Below are 19,319 nucleotides of genomic sequence, written 5' to 3'. Positions count from 1 at the left end.
TTCCCCAAACGAAGAAAACCAACTGGTTTTATGAGCAGTGTGGCCGAGGCTTTTATTGACTTAATCCGCCCTGCTTTTATAGCGGACAATATTTATCAGCTCCACGCAAGCCTCTGCCTTTATGGCCGTCCCTGACCCTTGCCCCTCGCACCGCGCAAGCCCTCCTTTTAACGTCATTTCGCACAATATTCTATCATCTGCGAAAAGTAAAATAAAACTGACCCCAGCTTCCACTTTGTGTGTTTTTTTTTTCTATTTCCTTTTGTTATTTTAGCTTAAACTGAAATAAAAAAATAAATAAAAAAAAATAAAAAATAACTTTCACACGTTCCTCTAATGACTTTGTGGACGGGTGAAAGTTTTGTTTTTTTTCCTCGTATGGAGGCAAGGATTCAACGTGATATTTACAAACAGCAATGAATTATGATGTGATTATGTTTCAGTGGGGCGTGTCGGACCAGATGGGGAGAGAGAGAGAGAGAGAGAGAGAGTCTTCACCTGCTGCTCTTCCCTCCTTTGGCAGTTGTTCATTAACGCGACGGGACAGGCAGAGCGAACTGCAACTAGGTGGACTAATCTCAGTGTGACACCTGAGGAGTAACCACTTCGAGCTCCTTGTTGTTTTTGTTTTTAACCGTAATTCACTGTCGTATTCAACTTCAAGGCGTTGAGATTTGGACCCACATTTATGGTCTTTTCTTATCCGGATGGCAGCAAATCAAGAGTCGGTGTGACTTCTGCTTTAGTCACTGGGGAGCAATATTCCACTTCTGGGTTTGGACTCGGCGTCTTCAACAAGAAGAGATCTTTTTTTCCCCCAATCGTGGATCTAGACACAAATCTGTTCGGCCGAGGAGTTTCCCAGCGACTTCCGTTTTGATATGTAGAATTGTCAGAAGAGACACAGTTCTGAAGGGGGGGAAAAAAAAACAAACAAAGAAACAAACAAAAAAAAAAAAACACTCCAAGGATTAAGATGCACGTCTCCCTCAGTTTGCTCTGCTTGGGGATTTGTACGCTGGCGGTGTTTGGCAACAAGATGCTGGACGAGTGTTTGTTATGGAACCCCAAGTACACCATGAACGTGGTGGTGCTGGAGGACAACACGTACGCGTGGAGCCGGCCCTTCGTGCAGAAGGCGGTGGAGGACGCCATCGAGGAGGACAGGCAGGAGAACGATAAACACGGTACGGAGCGGCGCTTCCTGCTCGACCTGACCCTCTTTCACAACTGAAGGAGAAAAATAAACCAATCCAAATCCAAATCCAATCCAATCTGTGCTTGATATCTTATTGAGTTTTTAACAGGAGAGAACCAAAAGCTCATAAAACGGTACCATAATAAAGGAATCTCCAAGCTGGGAAGGGCGGCCCAGCTGGGCATCAATTGCCAAAATCCAATTCTTATCACCTGCGGTCGTGCAAAAAGCTCCCGAGCAAATATGTTTACCCAGGAAGGAATGCGTGGCCAATAAATGTCCACAGGCCAAATGCAAACAGTTTAGCAACTTTTTGAGACTTCACTACTGCCATCGCTGCTGCTTTTACTACTGCTCCTGCTACTTATTGTAATAGTAAAAACTACAGCCAAAAATAAACAGAAGGCTCACTGTTATATACGTTATTATCTTGACGTGTTTATCTCTGGCCGCTCTGGGGGCATTTGAACTCTAAAGTGGTTGTTTTTATAACCCAAAATTGTTAGCATCAGTTTGGTTCTGGTGCAAGACTTTCCAAAAATGCTTCACAGTGGTTTATTAGTGGCGCATTCATAACAAACAAGCCAAGGGACGATACATAGCTGTGATCAGGGCGCCTGTGGAGCTGCCCTCTCATGTCCTGATGGAGAGGGCAGCTAAAGAGAGTTGGACTGCATTGTGACTGGAAGTCAGTTTATACGCTCGCCTGAGCCCACTGATGTCAGGATGATGTCAAGAGTTTCACACTCTCTCTTTTTCGGCAAATCAACAACGTGGTAAAAGGAGTGATTTCCATTTCTCCATGCAGACAATACAGCCTCAGGGAATGTCTTACTTACCCATCTGTGTGGTTGCCTTGTCGGCAGCACAGGCGGAACGCGGACATCCCCGATGGACTGTTACCCTTTTGTGACCTTTGTGTTTGTTTGTGCACACCTGTATGCTATGTCTGTTATGTATGTTTTGCCCCCCTCCCCCCTTCTTATGTAAGCGTCTTTGGGTTACGAAAAGTGCTATATAAATCATTGCTTAAATCATAATAATAATAATAATAATAATAATAATAATAATAATAATAATAATAATAATAATAACAATAATAATAATAATAATAATTATAATTATTATTATTATTATTATTATTATTATTATTATTATTATTATTATTATTAACATTTTGAAGTGGCCTTGCAGGACTGTGGAACGAACAGGTTTTAAAAGAGAAAATGCATTTAGTTTTTAGAAATTAAAGCATTGTGGAAGTCAAGTTAGTAGCCATAGTTATGTCGGGTTTTCAATGAGAATGTGAAAATCATTTGAACATTAAACGCGATACTTCAACAAAGGACATGTAGAAACATAAAGGGAAAAAAATCAGCTATGAATCAGCCAATGCAACTCTTTGTAAAGTTGAGATGTTGCCTTGATATGAGACTTAATGACAGCAGCTCTGAAACAGCCGCCAGAAAGATTAGACCTCATGCATGTTCTGAATTACAGCTCTGTCAAAATAATTCTTTGTCACAATTAAAAAAACAACAGCAACATGATTAATTCCTATTTTTTCCCCCACAAGGCCTAAACTTCAGTTTGACGGCAAACTTTAACGGGTTCAATACCACCTTGTACAACCGGCAGGGCTGTGGGAGCAGCACCTGTGAGGGGGTGGCCATACTGAAGGAGCTGCACGTAAGAGTTTTCTCTTTCTTTCCCAAAGATGTCAAAAGACAGAATGGCTGGAGAATGTTCGCAGATTTCTATGATAATGACAAACTACGGGTGATCAGATGATAATCCAAAAGGCAAGAGTGTCTTTATCTCAGGAAAGTTGTCCTTGACTTATCTGGTAATTATCTAGTAATTGTCTGGTGAATACTTATTAATAACGTCACAAAATGTATTTTATTTGAAGTAATGACTTACTTAAAATTCAAAATAACAGTCAAGAAAGAGGTACGTTTCCAGTACCTCAACAGCAAAGAAATGTTTTTGCATCTATTTCTGCACAAAGGGAGCATTTTCCACAAACAGAGACACACATTGTGTTTGCACTATGAGGGTAGACAAGCAAATGAGTCCTCCAGAAGAGCAGAAAATGGTGGAGTTGTCGCAGTAGTTTGTTTGGTGCGTGATTAACTGTGCACTGGAGTCTCACCCCGTTGTTCTGCTGTTTGCAGAACAACGGAGAGATCGGATGCATCATGTTGGGGCCTTCCTGCACGTTTGCCACCTTCCAGTTGGTGGAGTGAGTATCCCTCTATTTCTTTTTTCATTTAATCACACCTCTCAGTTGGTTTATTAATATGTGTTGTTTTTTTGTTTGTTGTTGTTTTGCTAACATAATGCTGTCAGTGATGAAATTGGCCTGAGCCTGAGCATCCCTGTCATCTCAGCTGGGAGCTTCGGCCTCTCGTGCGACTACAAGCCCAAACTGACCCGAATCCTCCCGCCGGCTCGGAAAGTCTCGGACATGCTGCTCCACTTTCTGAACGACACCCTGCCGTACAAGAGCGTATGGAAGCACGTGTACATCTACAAAAAACCCGCCAACGCGACGGAGGACTGCTACTGGTGAGGCTAAAGTTCACCCAACGGGGGGGCACCGGCTCTCTCGGGCTTCACCTCTCGAATTGATGTCCTGGGTTTTACATCCTCGTCTCTGCCGCAGGTACGTCAACGCCTTGGAGGCAGCCTCGGAAAACTTCGCTACGAACATCGACAGAGAGATGCTGCGAGGGAAGGACGAGCTGCAAGAGGCCTTTAAATTGCCAAAAAGACATAGCAACAGTGGGTCTTTGTGAAGTTACAATGTTTTTCTGGACTCAAACTAGGGCTGTTTGACCTTTCTACGGAAGAGGATTAGGGCCAAAAGTAATGAGAGAAAAAAAGTTGACATTTTGAGAATAAAATAGATATTTCAAGATTAAAGTCGAAATTTCGTGAATAAAGTTGACGTAAAAAAGACGAAATTATAACAGCTAGAACGATTTGTTTTAGTTTGTTGTATCCATCCATCCGCAGGAGCACCATAGCGTCCTTGGCTTCGGTAACGCCTGCGCCTGAGATGCCGGGCTCGTCTGTGCTCCACACCTTACGGGGTCAATTGACTTGATCAGTTGTCTTATTGTATCTCGCAACACAACGTGGCCTCGCTGTATGACAGCGATATCCTTGCATCTGCCCATTTCCATCTCGTTATGCATGAAGGCGGCAACCTCCTCCAAGTTTGTCTGTTTTATTCTTCTGAAGAGACGTAAAGTTCGACACAGTCGTTTCAATGTCCTAGTACTTATTACCACACTGTGTTTGTGTGCTAGAAGAGCAAGGATTTCCTTGTTACTAAACCTAATTTTGAAATACAATTTCACATGTTGCTCCACAGAAGACATGAAGACGAGTGACGAAGGTGCGCAAATGCCATAAATTGATCTTGAAATTTCTACTTTATTCACAAAATTTCTTCTATTTTAACGTCGACTTTATTAAGGAAATTTCATCTTTTTTCACGAAATTTCGATTTAAAACTCGGAATTAAAACTCAAAGAAAAATCTCCTTCCTGTAATATTTTTTTTCTCTTCTTGTGGCCCTAATCCTCTTTCGTACCTTTCTGATAAATGCATTAAGAAGAAGAAGAAAAAAAACAAGAAGAAGAAACTATATAATCAGAACAAGCTATGCTGTTAAGACGATTTATACTGTATATACCATTCACCATTCACCTGAAGCTGGAGAAGCGGAGAGAAACCACACAGACATGTGGAGAACATACAAACTCCACACAGAAAGGTCCCAGGTCTGGAATCGAACCTAAGACCTTCTTGCTTTGAGGGGGCAGCGCTAACCACTGAGTCTTTTTTTTTTTTTTTCAGTCTTAATCATGTGCGGAGGCCCCGACGATGTTTCTTATGTGAAGAGTTTGATGCCAGGCTCGCCCAAAAACATGGTTTACATTCTCATCGACATTTACAAGTAAGTGCCCCTGTCCTCTGCCGCTCAATGTACCATGTGAGTGTAAGACATAAAACGTTACTGGTAAACACGTCGCATCCTCTCATCCTCCCGTCCTCCAGCACTGCGTACCACCGCAACACGACATCCAGTAAAGAAATGCAGGACGTTCTGGTGATCACTCTGCCACAGAGGAACTACGCCCGGGACCCCGTCGTAGAATTTAACAACACGGTGAGCAACAATGCAAGAGCCCACTCTAAAACTTTTGTTTTGTTTTGTTTTTATTGACTGTCTTGGTTTCTACTTTCCGTCGGACCGGCAGATAAACGATTACGTGGCTGGGTATCACGACGGGGCTCTGCTCTTTGGCAAAGTGCTCAGAGAGAAGATGCTCGGTCGGCGAAAACGAAACCGCGGGGCGTCAATGAACGTTCCCCTGAGCGACAACCCCTTCTCAAACATCACCTTTGACGGTAAATACAAAACGGAACGACGTTCATAAAAACACAAATTCCATGGCCGTAAAAAAAAAAAAAAAAAAAATCCATACACCAAACTGCCTTAAAACAAACAAATAAGTGAACACCAATTAAATGTCTGTCATTTGTCACAGCTGAAAGTGTTTTCTCAGTGGTAATTGATTTTTATAATCTTCCGTTTTACAATTTTACCCAAAATACCATCATTTCCTTTTCTTTTTGTTTAAGTTTCTCTGTACTTACGACAGATTCTTTATCTGTAAAATCTGCAGGCATGGGAGGACACTACGTGCTGGACGAGTACGGCGACAGGAATGTGAACTTCTCCGTCATTTTCACTTCGACCATCACTGGCAAGGTGAACAAGAGTTCTGCTCCCCATCACCGGCACTCGCTCGTCGTCTTTATGTGTAAATGACTTCCACTGTGACAAAAAGACTGTCGTCTAAACGAAGAATTAACCCAATTCCCACCTAACGGAAATCACCACGTGGAAAACTGATGCTATTCTGCCAGAGTTGCTCAGTCAGAATCCACAGACGCACCGATGCTTTGCCTCTGTCTGTTTTCAGTACGAAACCCTTGTGGTTTTTGACACATCCAGAAACCAAACTACCATCATTGACAAATCACCAGCCCTGTTCTGGAGTGGGGGGGTCTTGCCGGACGATGTGCCAGAATACACAGGTAGGCTCCGAGGAAGGACTCGACAAAAAGATGCCCGAGTGTTTTTGTGTTTAACTTGATATCCTTGGACCATAAATCTGGAAATCTGGAAATCTGGAAAAGTGGATGAAAAAAAGAACCCCTCTTACTGCGTGGGTTGTTTGCAGGCATCAACGCGCAGAACATAATCATGATTGTCCTCGGTGTGAGTGTGGTGGTGGTAACGGCCATAGCGCTCATCTTCTACAGGTAAGAAGCGGAGGCGTTCAAAGGCTGCATGAAAAAAAAAAAAAAAACTACCAAATTTTGGCAACGTGTCATTGGAACTCAAAGGCAACAAACTCAAGTGTGCGTGCGTGTTTGCGTGTGTTAGGCAGAACAGGAAAGAGCGCCTCATGCAGAAGAAGTGGTCTCATATTGACTCGCATCTGATTGGTCCGTTGGACGAGAAGGAAGTGTCCCTGAAGGTAAACAACGCTATCAGCTTAGCCTCTCTCCCACCTGATTGCTTTCAGCACAGCAGCAGCATACAGGCTCATTTGTAATCACATGTAATTTATGTTCATCTACGTCATACGAACATGTATTTGTGATCTGCAGGTGGTGGAAGATAGATTTCATTTTGCTTTGTGCTGTCCTTTGTATTGTGATTGAAGAAATTCTCTTTTTGAATCAATCCAGCTCAAAGCCCCCTGATGTTTTCTGGATATACGAAGGGGAGATTCTGTGCTGGTTGTTGGAAAATGATGTTTTTGCTTTGGCTACGTTTAAAGAAATGGCTCGGTATCAGCAACAAAGTATTTTGTATCCCATCTGACAAATTATTTGTTTTGTATGTGTTCCTATTTTTATAGCTTGTGTTATGTTTAGTTTTTTTTTCCTGTGGTCACATGGCTATCGTGGATGGAATTGTGGGAATATTATTGACTAATGTATTGATCAGGATGTCTCACGTTCAAATAAACAGATCAATCAATCAATCAATCAATCAATCATCTATACACCAGTGAATGTTGTCAGCAACATTTCCCTGTCTGGGAACCTTTGGGAATTGTTTGCGGCACACAGGGTTGTAAGTCATCTACTTAGCTTAGCATGGAACGCTTCTTCTTAACTTATCTTCAGTGATCTTCTCTGTGCTGATTTGTGGAGAATTGTGGATTTTTGCCTTTCAAAATTAGCGCACAAACCGCTGCGATATGGCCGACTTGTGATATATATGTCAACAATAACGACCACGGGTGATTTTCAACATTAGCCTTTAGACATGCTCCTTTCAAGAAATGAGGAAAGCCAATGACAAGGAGCCTCTCTCTTCAAAGTTCAAAACCTGTTTCTCTTATGTGACGCTACTTGACGTCGGCTGACTAGGCCCTCTGCTTGTCTGTGGCAGATTGACGACGACAAGAGGAAGGACAGTACATACTTTCGCCACCGAGGGCGCTACGACAAGAAGGTACAGAAGACAAAAACCCGGCAGACGACACAAAAAAATGAGGGTTTTTCGCTGCTTTTCTGACTTGTGCGTTTGTTTCTCCACAGCCTGTCATCTTGAAAGAGCTGAAGCAAATGGACGGAGACTTCAGTGAAACCCAGAGGATCGAGCTCAACACTGTAAGACTCACGACTGTGGGGCCTTTCTTGAACATTCAAGCAAATGGACTGAGATAATTTTTCTTCGACAGCACTTGCTAAAATCCTCTTTGCTTCCGAATATTTGTCAAGTACAAGCACAAGTGCAGCAACAAAAATGAGGTGCAAAAGAGAAGGAAAATGATATTAATTTGAAAGTAAAAATAGAATAAGCAAATGAATTAATTTATCAAAATTTGTACATTTATAAATAACATTATTTCTATAAATATAATTTGTTGAATACAGAGAAAATAAAAAGCAGTGTTGAAGCGTCGACCCATGCATAAACCTCCGTTCTCTTACCAGAATTATAATCTTGTCTTGGTGATTTTGTCCATTGTGTGTACTTGTTTAAAGAAAGGCCTTTTTTTCCCCACTTTCCCACCTCTCTCTCCCACTCGAACCCTTCCTGTCACCCCACCCCCACCTCACACTCCAGCTGCTGAGGATTGATTACTACAACCTGACCAAGTTCTACGGCACTGTCAAGTTCGAGTACAGTGTGTACGGGGTGTTTGAGCTGTGCCAGCGAGGATCCCTCAGGGTGAGAACTGCAACATCGCAGCCCCCGGCCTAATCTCACTCATGCGTGTCAAATACGCTAGTTCTTGCGCGACTCTGTCAGGACTCTTGCTCCTTGCCCGTCCGTTGACCGCCTGTCCGCGATCTGCGCTACGTAACTGTTTACGTGAGCGCTTTGTGGCCTCCTTTCCTTTCGATGCTGGCCGCGATAACGCAACAGTGCCTTTGATAAGTAGACGCGGTTTTGAAGAGCGCCCCCGCACGCACGCACGCACGCTTGCGAACGTGCACGGGCCAGAGTGGTAAAAGTGAGAAAATATGATCTCTTTATCTCGTTTCCAGTGCATTCTGAATGATAGGATCTCGTATCCCGACGAAACCTTCATGGACATGGAGTTCAAGATATCAGTCATGTATGACATAGCAAAGGTATCATTTATTTTAATGTATTTCAAATAATATTACATTTTGTTGTGTTTTTCTAATAAAAATTGCCTGTTTTTGATTTCTTTGTTATTGTATGATGATTATAACAAACACAACAACTGCAACAACCTGCACGCTTCATCAGCCATCTCTGTGCCACATCCAGGGCATGTCCTACCTCCACTCCAGCAACATTGAAGTCCACGGCCGCCTCAAGTCCACCAACTGTGTGCTCGACAACCGCATGGTGGTCAAGATCACCGACTTTGGCTGTCACACCATCCTCAAACCCTGCAGAGGTGACACCTTGTTTTTTTCCCTTATATGTTTCCAGGGCTTGACATTATCGTTTTGATTTTTTTTTACTTTAACTAGAACCCTCTCCTCCTCTCCCACACTTCCAGATGTGTGGACAGCGCCAGAGCACCTTCGTAGACACGGGGTGTCCCAGAAAGGCGACGTCTACAGCTACGGCATCATTGCCCACGAGATCATCACCAGGCGCCCTCCGTTCTACACGCAGTCGTGCTGTAACTCAGCAGGTAGAATTTATTTATTTATTACCATTTTTTGCCTAAAATGAGCTAAATGACAAATTTTTCAAAGGTGAAGAGTGAAATGAAAGATGTTGAAATATATTTAAGATATTTATGTTAATTGTAATGTTTTAGTGAATGAATGAAAAAAAAACATTTCTTTAGTGGGTGTTATGTACAACTCTGTATATAGTTGTATCAAAAAATTATCCATCATGTCACTCTAACAGAATCAGCTGAGGTCCAAGCATTGATCCTTGAGGAACACCTTCTCTTTTGACGAGACGGGATAATCATTAGTTGTGTTTCAGTGTTATGATGTACAATCTTCCTTCTTTCTATTTCCCCAATGATACTGAACCCTTCAGAGAAGATACACAGAGTGCAGTTTCCCACTGCCATGGGCTACTTCAGGCCCGATCTCAACTTTGAGGGTACATCAGAGCGGGAGATCGAGGTAAAGCAGCCGTGACTTCAGCATCACAGTATCCATATATTATTATATAACATATTTATTCTTTTTCTAAAAAAAACAAATCTCACGTTTTTTTCTTGTCATCTCGCTGTGTTTTGAACACAGCTTTGCATGCTGATAAGAAATTGCTGGGATGAAGACCCAGAACGGAGGCCGGACTTTAAGAGAATCGAGTTAACTCTCGGGAAAATATTCAGGTGTGTATGACATCCAAACGTGTGGCCTTAAAAGGCTCCTCAAAATCATAAAATATGTGGATGTCAACATGCATATATTTTCTATCACTGCTTATCCTACTCTCAGGGTCGTATGGGTGCGATAGTTTGGCTATAGTTGCCAGCTGTCTTGGGTTCTAGGGGAGGGATTCAAAACAACAACAACATACATATTATTTTGCACTTGCAATTTTTTGCTATATTTTTCTTGTACTTTTCCAGGTTTAATCATCTTTTTTTCTTCTCAATTCACTTTCGCTTGCTTGCGATTTCACTATTAATTTGTTTTGTTGCCATTTTCATTCTTTGACGCAGTAACATTCACAACCAAGCTAGCGAGACATACATGGACAACCTCATCCGTCGGCTGCAGATGTACTCCAGGACCCTGGAGCACCTGGTGGAGGAAAGAACGTCCCTCTACAAAGCCGAGAGGGACAGAGCCGATCAACTCAATTCCATGCTACTTCCTGGGTGGGTTTTGTGGTCCTTTTTAAAACCTTACTGATATATAATTGAGCAACAAATCAGAGGATTAAAGGTGACAAACCCGCAGAGATTTACACTCCCGGCCGTCCCTGCAGTTCCTCTTTTAAATACAGCGCTGTGTCGTCAGCATACGCACATTGTTTCGGTTTTACGACCCGGCAACGGTGCCATCACTAGGGAGACTGAATTTTGGACTTCAACTCTTACAGTCAATTAAAAAAGCAACTTATTTGTGTGCGCGCATGTGATATGTACGTATCACATTTTGGAACTTTGACCATTTAGAAAGATGATTGATATTGACAGTTAAATGAATTGTATGTGCAGCTCTAGGGATTTTAATAAAGAGAAGAGACGATGGTGCTCAGAAATTAATTTTCTTTGGCTTCATAAATCATTCGTCATTTTTGTTTTCCCCAATGTGGGATTCAGAAAGGATTCTATTCTATTGTATTCCATTCTACAATGTTCAATGTGTTGCACCAGTTATAAACTGACATCTTGCCCAGAAGCTGTCGTTGACATTTCAAGATTATCAATGAACCTTGATGTTCTCCACCCTCCCCCCTCAGCCCAGTGGTGCGTTCGCTGAAGGAGACGGGCAAAGTGAAGCCCGAGCTGTTTGAGGAGGTGACCATCTACTTCAGTGACATCGTGGGGTTTACAACCCTCTGCCACTACAGCACCCCCATGGAGGTGGTGGACATGCTCAACGACATCTACAAGAACTTTGACAGCATACTTGACCACCATGACGTCTACAAGGTATTTGTGGGCAAAATGCAGGTCGGGGTCAATTTAGGTCCCATGATATGCAAAATGTGACCTTACTGTTTGTTTTTTCCCAACAATGCCATGCATAGCCTATATATATTCTGCAAATGATCTCCCTAGAAATTGCAAAAAACAAACATCTTTTAATTTTTAAAATTTTTTAATAATTGTGTTCCATTGCTCAGTTCGTAGCATCAGGACTTAGTGATGTCAAAAAAGGGCAGTTTCACCCCCTAAATACACCTCCCAGGTTAGTGGCAACACCCCTATTCAGGTGTTGGTCTCGCCCTCTTCAGCTGTCTTAGCAGAAGGCTGTGAACAGAGGGCTAAACATACTTGATATGTTTCCTGATATCTTTTTGGATCTATTGAGATTCATTGATAAGTAACAATTCAAGGCCACTATAACAGATAACAAATAACCGAAAGTGGCTGTCAACCAAAAGTCTCAAACATGTTGGTCAGTGACTCACTTTAGAAACCTTCTGCCTTCAGGTGGAGACGATCGGAGACGCCTACATGGTTGCATCAGGTCTGCCCAAACGCAACGGGGACAGACACGCTGTGGACATCGCCCACATGGCCCTGGACATGCTGGCTTTTGTTGGGACGTTTGAGCTGCTGCACCTGCCCGGCATCCCCCTGTGGATTCGAATAGGGGTGCATTCAGGTGACTAAAAATCAGCTTTAAAAAAAACTTCTTTTTTTTTATCATAGTCTCAGAAGAAGTCACTGCCCCGATACACACAACTCAATATGTCACAATTGGGCTTTCATTAGAAACCAAATGCACAACTGATTAAGTTTAAATTGGAAAGTTCTTTAATATCCACTAAACTAAACTAAACTAAACAACAATAACAAGAAAAAAAACGCTGACAAGGAAAAAACTCTGGAGGGCAAGGACCCACAAACCACTGTTAAGGAGGAAAATAATCAAAACAACAAATCTAGACTGGAACAGTGAGATCACACAAATTGTCAAAGAAAATACAAAACCTGACCAGTTCTGGCTGGTTCTCTCAGCCACAGACAATACACACACAGGGACACACCCATATGCACACAAGGTAACGGGCAACAGGTGGACACAATCAGCGAGGGGAAGCTAATGAGTTACCCGACACAAGAGGAGATTTCAAAATAAAAGAAGGGGTTGTGAAACAGTTGAGACGAACACTCAGCTGCAAAACAGCGTGATTTTTTTCATGACATTTCACAATATCAATCATACATTAATAAAAAAAACTTTCAATTGTGTCACTTCCCATTTTTTTTATTTCTTCTTCTATGTTGTGTTTGCGCTGAATAGCATCTAGTAAGAAACACTAACAGGTAATCATTTAAAACTGAGTTTATCCTGACTTTTAATTACCCCTGTTTAGATGTTTTCAAAGCACATATTTATATTATTATATTAAATATCAATTATATAGATTTATAAAGTGTGTGGCTTTCCTCCCCCAAAACCACTTCTGCATCTTCTTGTGTTCCTGTGCGTGCAGGTCCGTGTGCCGCGGGAGTGGTGGGGAACAAGATGCCTCGCTACTGTCTCTTCGGGGACACAGTCAACACGACGTCCCGCATGGAGTCCACGGGCTTACGTAAGAGACGTCCTGAAGACGCGCACGGCCGAGGCTGTGTTTCGATTTGCGTGACCGTAAGAGGCAAGGTGACTTGATGTTCCTTCCTCGTGTCTCCTCCAGCGCTGAGAATCCACGTCAGCCAGTCCACCATCAACATCCTGCAGAGAACAGAATGCAAGTTTGAGTATGAGGAGCGAGGAGAGACGTACCTGAAGGTCAGCTGGGTTTGATTTTTTTTTTCAGTGTTCCCCCTTGCTTCTGTACGCCTGCTGTACAAGTTTTGATAATCCCGATGCGTGTGTGTGTGTGTGTGTGTGTGTGTGTGTGTGTATGCGTTCATGTTACCTTGAACCAACAGGGTAAAGGCAAAGAGATGACATACTGGCTGACAGGATTCACGGCGGGCCAATACAACCTGCCGACACCTCCTACAGCGTGAGTGTGCAGCATGAGAAATCATGTTCACCACCTTCAAAGTCACTGAAACACCCTTCATTCCTCATTCCGATGCTCATTTTGAACGTCAGCAAGTCATCTCAACCGCGTCATTGTGTTGCTGCCACGTGATTGGCTGATTAGAATATGGAGTACAAAGTGGCCGGGGAACGTGACGTCAACGCGTCCAAGCATATGTTATTTATTCATTAAATTTTATTTTGAGGTTACTCCTCTTTCTACTCTCTCAGGGAGAACTTCCAGCGGCTCCAGCAGGACCTGGCCGAGATGATCGTGTCCAGTTTGGAACAGCGCGGCGACGCGAAGGGCAGCTACAGGAGAACGCTGTCCACCAGAAGCCAAAAGGGGGAGACCAACAGCCCGCCCGAGTACTTCCACCTGGCCGTGACGGAAAACCCCATCACCTCCCTGTGATCACAGGAGGGACGCTCGACAAGTGACGCTCAGCTGTGGTTTAAAAAAGAAGAAAAAGGAAAAACAAGGTATCAGTTCTCGTTTCACCGCTCAAGACTTTTTTTTAACCCCCTCGACTGGCACCTCCACCGTCAAAGGAGCCGTTAATTCATCAACTTGTCCCCCTTTTCTGAAAAATAGCCCCAACCACAGGGGGTCAGAATTGCATCGCGCTGGATGAAGAGTTAAAAATAAGTGCTTTTTTTTTTTTTTTTTTTGGAAGGGCGGTCGCATTATTTTCCCGTCTGACAACAAGCAACTGGCAAACTGCTGTAAAGATTAGGAAACACCCATTCAATTGTCTTTTATTTTGTAAAAAAAACAAAAACAAAACTCTCGTTTGATGAGCCGCTGTTGCTATTTTCTTTAATATTACCATATGGGGGCGCCAAAGCACTGCACACAACTCGGTAACAAATAGGTATTTGGTGTTTAAAGCTGCGCAATATATGTTTTCTACCCTAAAAATAAAGTTTTAAAATGCTAATTACAGTTCTTTTGAATCATAACTGGAAAAATGTCTCACCCCTCCCCCTCCCGCTGCAGTTTGACACAGTTTTTTCTGGCTGCTCTGATAAAGGACCATTTGAGTGCCTGTTCAGACTTGACTGGTATGTTCCCACAGGAGGGTGCTGGGCAGGCAACCCAAGTTGTGCAGTACTTCACCAGCCCAGCAGGGTGCACCGTGCCAATGTTAACCCTGTTACAACGCAATAAATCATAAAACTGATAATCTTTACAAGGTGGAAAAACAAAATTATGTTGCTTCGACGACAATGACCTCGTGGTTAAGGAGAGGTTGAGGTTTACGTTCTGCTTATATCCTTGTAAAATTACAATTTTAATACAACAAAAACAAATGACACCTGCATGGATCTGGAAAAGTTCTCCTGTTGTGAGCTACACGGTCGGCTCTCACTCCAAGTTTTCCGTCGAAACACGACATTGCCGTTGAATTAATATTGCACCTCTTTTTTTTTTTTTTGCATAGAGTTTACTAACACGGAGCACATTGATTGAAATAGTTTGACGGAATTATTTACCATGTAAATAGCCTTCAATGCTGCAAAGACGGTGGGATGTATCCAAAAACGTTCTGGTTGTTGGTATAACGTAGATGTGAGGACGTGTTTCTCAACACAACGATGCTACCTTGTTCCATGAATATTTCTGTAATCATTTTGTTTTTCTAAATGCGTTTTATTGAATGATGTTTAAAATATGACATAAGATTCAAAGCAATCCCGTGTTCTGTCTTCTTTTTTCTCTCTATCTTACGACTCACAGTGAAGTCTATTCAACCATACAAGCTTACATTGCATTATTGGACACCAACGTACACCATAACCCGCCTGCGTTTTCGTTTTTTCCAAACAAGAGCGAAAACAGATGGGGGGGGTTGTTTTAAAAATAACAGAAGGAAAGACCAGAAAAAACAAACCAAAAAAAAAAAAATCCCAAAACAATTTGTTTAAAGCACAGTGCTGGTAGGAACATGGTCCAGACAGTAGGCAGTTAGTCTCCTTCCTTCACAGTCTTAGTGGTAACTAATGCCGTGCCACCCAGCTCTGTGGCAGGAAGTGGGATCCTGTGCTCCTGCACTTTGCTGCACCGAGGCAGCCCTCCCCGTCCCTCCATCCACGTAGCCCTCGCTAGCTCCCTCTTCATGCCTCCCTCCTGCCACTGCAGGCCGGCTTGAGGGTCCGGCTGCAGGTGAGGACAGGGCGGTCCGGCCTCCGCTGCTCCCGGCAGAGCGTCTGCGCGACTCATTCCCTCAGAGGGCGGCTCTGCTTTCTGAAGAGGCTCCTGTTGGCCCTCCTCTTCGTCGCCGCCGCCGCCAACTGTAACGAGAGCGGCTTCCACGTTTGAATGTAAAGGAAACAACGAGAAATTCATCCCCAAATCTCTTGCATGCATGGATGAGAATTTCATACAGAATAGGTTATATTATATATATACTGTATATGTATGTATGTATGTCTGTACAGATATATATGTACTATATATATATATATGAAGCTCACTATATCGTTTACCTCTGCTTGTGCTATCTTCAACAATTTTTTATTTCCCCAAAAGACACTGGGAAATGTTACATAAACTGAGGTACAATAAAGTGATGTAGAAGACCATAGATAAACTGCGACACCAACACATTTTCTTGTAAGATTCAATTAAATTCAAAGACAAATAACAGTGAAACTAATGTAAAAAAACAACAAGAAAACAAAACTGGGACGTGAAATAACACATTAAGTAGCTCTAGCGAAGCTAAGCATCAGAAGTTCAGAAGTGCAGCATCCCACCTTTCCCGCATTGTCACCGTTGCTAAGGTACAATTGGACTGTGACCATTTAAGGGAGGGACTTACCAACAGAGTCAGTTATTTTTACTTGATTATTATTATTATTATTTTTTCATATTTTAATGCAATTACATTGATGATGATGATGATGATGATGTATTTTTGCTCCAGCGTGGGCAGGCAGCACTGGCCCATCATTGGCCTTGTGTTGTGAATCTTTAAAAACGAAAACGACGTAGATTTCAAATAAACCAGACAAAGCGTAAACTGTGAGCTGCCACAGCTGATCCACTTATTTTTGCTCAACATTCCTGGCTCTCCTGAAGATAACAGCCTATTGTCAGTCACAAGCTTCGCTGCTGATTTGATTTGAACTGATTTGGGAAAAGGGCAGGAGCGGCGTTCCAGAGGGAGGAGGCCGATTTTCCAGATCGCGTTGCTATTTAGGTTCAATAAACTGTTTTAAAAGTCGCAGCAGAGGTAACGTTACAGATTCTTTAGCCTGATCAAGGCTTTAATTATTAGATTTTGCTTTTACGTCGACAGTTAGCGACCTTGGTGGCGATGAGCGATTTTGAAAACTTCAAGAGGGTGAACACTGACAGCGTGATGTGGACTGTTTCCTCCTGTCCTTGTCAACGGATGCGTGCACGCTGACACCAGAGCCGCTGGGAAAAGAGCAGGTCTCACCCAGGGGACGTCCAAGTCGAACACAACCGAAACTCGTGTTTTTCTTTTTTTTTTTTTTTAAATCGTTACACTTCGTTGCCTGCCTGCAGCACCACTTCCTCCTCTGTACATTCCATACTGGCAGAATGAGCTGTTTTTGTTTCCTTCTTGGCCATGTTTAAATGTTTCTCAGTGTAGCAAAGGAAAGGGCAGCACTATGACGCCCTTTGGTCCTACATTTTTTTTGTCACGAAAACGAACGCGAGTCGTGCTTACCTGAGGCTCTGCTCCTGCTGCTGTGCTTTCTGTACAGAAAACACCAGACAGCCAGAACCAGGATGGAGCCCAGCGTGGCCAGCGCCACAAAGGTGCACAGAAGTGGACTGAGGACCATCCCTGTTCTCTGCTGCACCACAGGGGCCGACCCCGCAGGCAACACATTCGGATTGAGGACCGCCCATGTTCTCTGCTGCACCACGAGGGGCGACCCTGAAGGCAACACACCTGTTAACCATGTCATGAGATTTTAAAAAACAAACAAACAAGAAACAAAAAAAAGCTCACACGCTGATCAATTGTATTCTCATTGTATTGAAATGTATTGGTCATAATGTTATACAGAGAATTAGCAAAAATAAATAAAATTGAATTTTGCCAAAAAAAAAACAAACCTTGACAAGCAGTCAAACATATTGATACACAACATTAAACTTGTACAACTACTGTAGAATATAACTTGGTGTCACTTCACTAAGTTACATTTCGTAGTTACATAAGAAAGCTGACGTGACCTGCTGTCATTTGGATTGTGAGTTAATCCTCTATTATCTTTGGCACTGACAATTTACTTCAACTCAGTCCCTTTTGAAAAACTGGTGAGTGGCGCACACTGTAACAACCAAGAGTCGCCCATATAAATTTAGTTTGATTAGCGTTACTTAAATAAGACAAACACACTCACACAAGAGCACAAACTGACTCTTAAAGAGCTCGAGTTGGAAACAGGCGCCTAGTCAGCAGAATACATTTGGGCATAAAAGATTTTGAAGACAATAGTTCAATTAAAAACAGTCCCAGATAAATTCTCTCCTGGAAGTTCTGCGTTTAAGTGGACTTAATGACGGGAAGTGTCTCAATCGCAAATGCAGCAGCAGGTGTCAGATTCGGTCCAACGCCATGACTCAGTTGGAGAAGCTTAAACCAAGCTTGTCCCTTAAACCAAACTCACAGCAGGAAACTGACGGCGGACGGCGACACCTACCTCTTGGCTCGGGTTCATTCGAGGGGCTCTGGCTGGATGGGATACATAACCTGAGGAGATTGTCCCACTGGGCTCCTGGCTCGCAGCTCTCTTGCCCACCTGCTCTGCTCATGGCCGAAGCAGGGGGAACACTGCGGATACCTGCTTTGGTTCTCCCAGCCACCAGCACCAGCACCACCCTGGTGTTTGTGACACTCAGAAGAGGGAAGTCGTGCGAGGTTTAATGAAGTGAATGCGGAGCAGGACTAACAGACGTTTCGCTTCTTCCATTTCACAGGAAGTGTAGAATCACTACACAAATCTCGAGGGGTTGAGGGCTAAATGAGTCTCTGCTTTAAAAAAACAAACCATATAGTCTGACCTCAGTATGGTTTATGACTGCTTTGCTGTAGTAGACACAACCATTGAAGATACTCAGCAACATTTGCCTTCTTAAATGTTTTTGGCCTTTGGAGAAATGAGCCAACAGCTAGTGAAAGCAGTCGCTGTTGGGATTAGTAGGTCTAAGTAGATTTTTTTTTTTTTTTTTTTAAGAAAAAAAAACAACTTGCTGGGTGGTTTTTCAGCCCAGATCAGATCTAAAACAGAACCTTTTTCAGGGGGAACCAGATTACATCGAAGATTGTTTCATAAATAGTGAGGCTGAATTTAAAGACAGCATTATGGTGGGCTGTTCTGTTGTTGCCTTCACAGTAAGAGGAAGCAAAGACAAAGCAGATCGACGGCAAATAACATCAGTGTAGGCTTGGAGCCAAATATCTGGTTTAGTGTCTCACCCGAGATCCATTCAGTGTCACCGTTGCGAAGCAGCTGGATGTTTAACATGTCCACCTTAGTGCTCCCAAACCCAATCAGGGTCTCGGGTCAGAAAGGCACTGATGCTTTTCTTTATGGACCACATGCTTTTGCTTTGCTCCAGACTGGTTTTGTCAAGCGTTTACTGGGAGTGCATTGCAGTTGGACGGATAGGTGTGCATTTTACCTTGAGGAACTGAGACTAGAAAAATCGGATTGTTCCGCTTAAATGGGATTCAGCAAATCCCTTTCCAACTTTTTCTCCCTGATCTGCCAATAGTTACCCTCCAAGTCCTAAATCCTACATACATTTTTTGGGGAAAAAAACAAAACAAATATAAGGTGGAATTAGACAAGACTGTGGGCGGCACTGGAGAACATAAACCGCTTGCTTTAATGGGCAGTCCCTGGATGAGATGGTGCCGCA

At 42.9% G+C, this 19,319-nt stretch overlaps 2 protein-coding genes across 3 annotated transcripts; one reads left to right on the top strand and one right to left on the bottom strand.

Annotated features, from left to right (window-relative positions):
* The first annotated feature begins 618 nt into the window (after window positions 1-618).
* On the top strand, window positions 619-14,895 carry gucy2ca (guanylate cyclase 2Ca). The gene is made up of 27 exons (XM_076032253.1): window positions 619-1,187; window positions 2,775-2,887; window positions 3,376-3,443; window positions 3,551-3,769; window positions 3,867-3,985; window positions 5,069-5,168; window positions 5,270-5,381; window positions 5,473-5,623; window positions 5,902-5,987; window positions 6,202-6,316; window positions 6,463-6,544; window positions 6,669-6,762; window positions 7,689-7,751; window positions 7,838-7,909; window positions 8,370-8,474; window positions 8,795-8,881; window positions 9,045-9,177; window positions 9,283-9,420; window positions 9,783-9,871; window positions 9,995-10,086; window positions 10,420-10,578; window positions 11,166-11,358; window positions 11,863-12,037; window positions 12,873-12,971; window positions 13,074-13,168; window positions 13,312-13,388; window positions 13,640-14,895. The coding sequence occupies exons 1-27, from the start codon at window positions 977-979 to the stop codon at window positions 13,821-13,823; spliced, it is 3,231 nt and encodes a 1,076-aa protein (XP_075888368.1). The 5' UTR covers window positions 619-976; the 3' UTR covers window positions 13,824-14,895.
* Window positions 14,896-15,283: 388 nt separating this feature from the next.
* LOC142892250 (uncharacterized) lies at window positions 15,284-18,893 on the bottom strand. Of its 2 annotated transcripts, none has more exons than XM_076032256.1 (3): window positions 18,098-18,893; window positions 17,113-17,340; window positions 15,284-15,703 (listed from the first exon to the last, which is right to left on the bottom strand). In XM_076032256.1, the coding sequence occupies exons 1-3, from the start codon at window positions 18,207-18,209 to the stop codon at window positions 15,378-15,380; spliced, it is 666 nt and encodes a 221-aa protein (XP_075888371.1). In that variant the 5' UTR covers window positions 18,210-18,893; the 3' UTR covers window positions 15,284-15,377. The 2 variants fall into 2 exon arrangements, with proteins under 2 accessions (XP_075888371.1, XP_075888372.1); XM_076032257.1 differs by having other exon boundaries at window positions 17,113-17,325.
* Window positions 18,894-19,319: the final 426 nt, after the last annotated feature.

Source organism: Nelusetta ayraudi, unplaced genomic scaffold (assembly GCF_046127955.1).
Source record: "Nelusetta ayraudi isolate G7.1 ecotype Tasmania unplaced genomic scaffold, CSIRO-AGI_Nayr_v1 ptg000034l, whole genome shotgun sequence".
Taxonomy (NCBI): Eukaryota; Metazoa; Chordata; class Actinopteri; order Tetraodontiformes; family Monacanthidae; genus Nelusetta; species Nelusetta ayraudi.
Note: the sequence above shows the minus strand (reverse complement) of the source record. Positions and strands in the feature narration are given on the sequence as shown.

Bases quoted from the DNA above. Each gene is read 5' to 3' on its own strand.
- gucy2ca (XM_076032253.1), top strand. From the start codon at position 977: ATGCACGTCTCCCTCAGTTTGCTCTGCTTGGGGATTTGTACGCTGGCG. The intron at 7,910-8,369 runs GTAAGACTCACG...CTCACACTCCAG, and splicing joins AGAGGATCGAGCTCAACACT to CTGCTGAGGATTGATTACTA. The intron at 13,169-13,311 runs GTCAGCTGGGTT...TTGAACCAACAG, and splicing joins GAGGAGAGACGTACCTGAAG to GGTAAAGGCAAAGAGATGAC.
- LOC142892250 (XM_076032256.1), bottom strand. From the start codon at position 18,209: ATGAGCAGAGCAGGTGGGCAAGAGAGCTGCGAGCCAGGAGCCCAGTGG. The intron at 17,341-18,097 runs GTAGGTGTCGCC...CATGGTTAACAG, and splicing joins GAATGAACCCGAGCCAAGAG to GTGTGTTGCCTTCAGGGTCG. The intron at 15,704-17,112 runs GTAAGCACGACT...CTCTCGTTACAG, and splicing joins CAGCAGGAGCAGAGCCTCAG to TTGGCGGCGGCGGCGACGAA.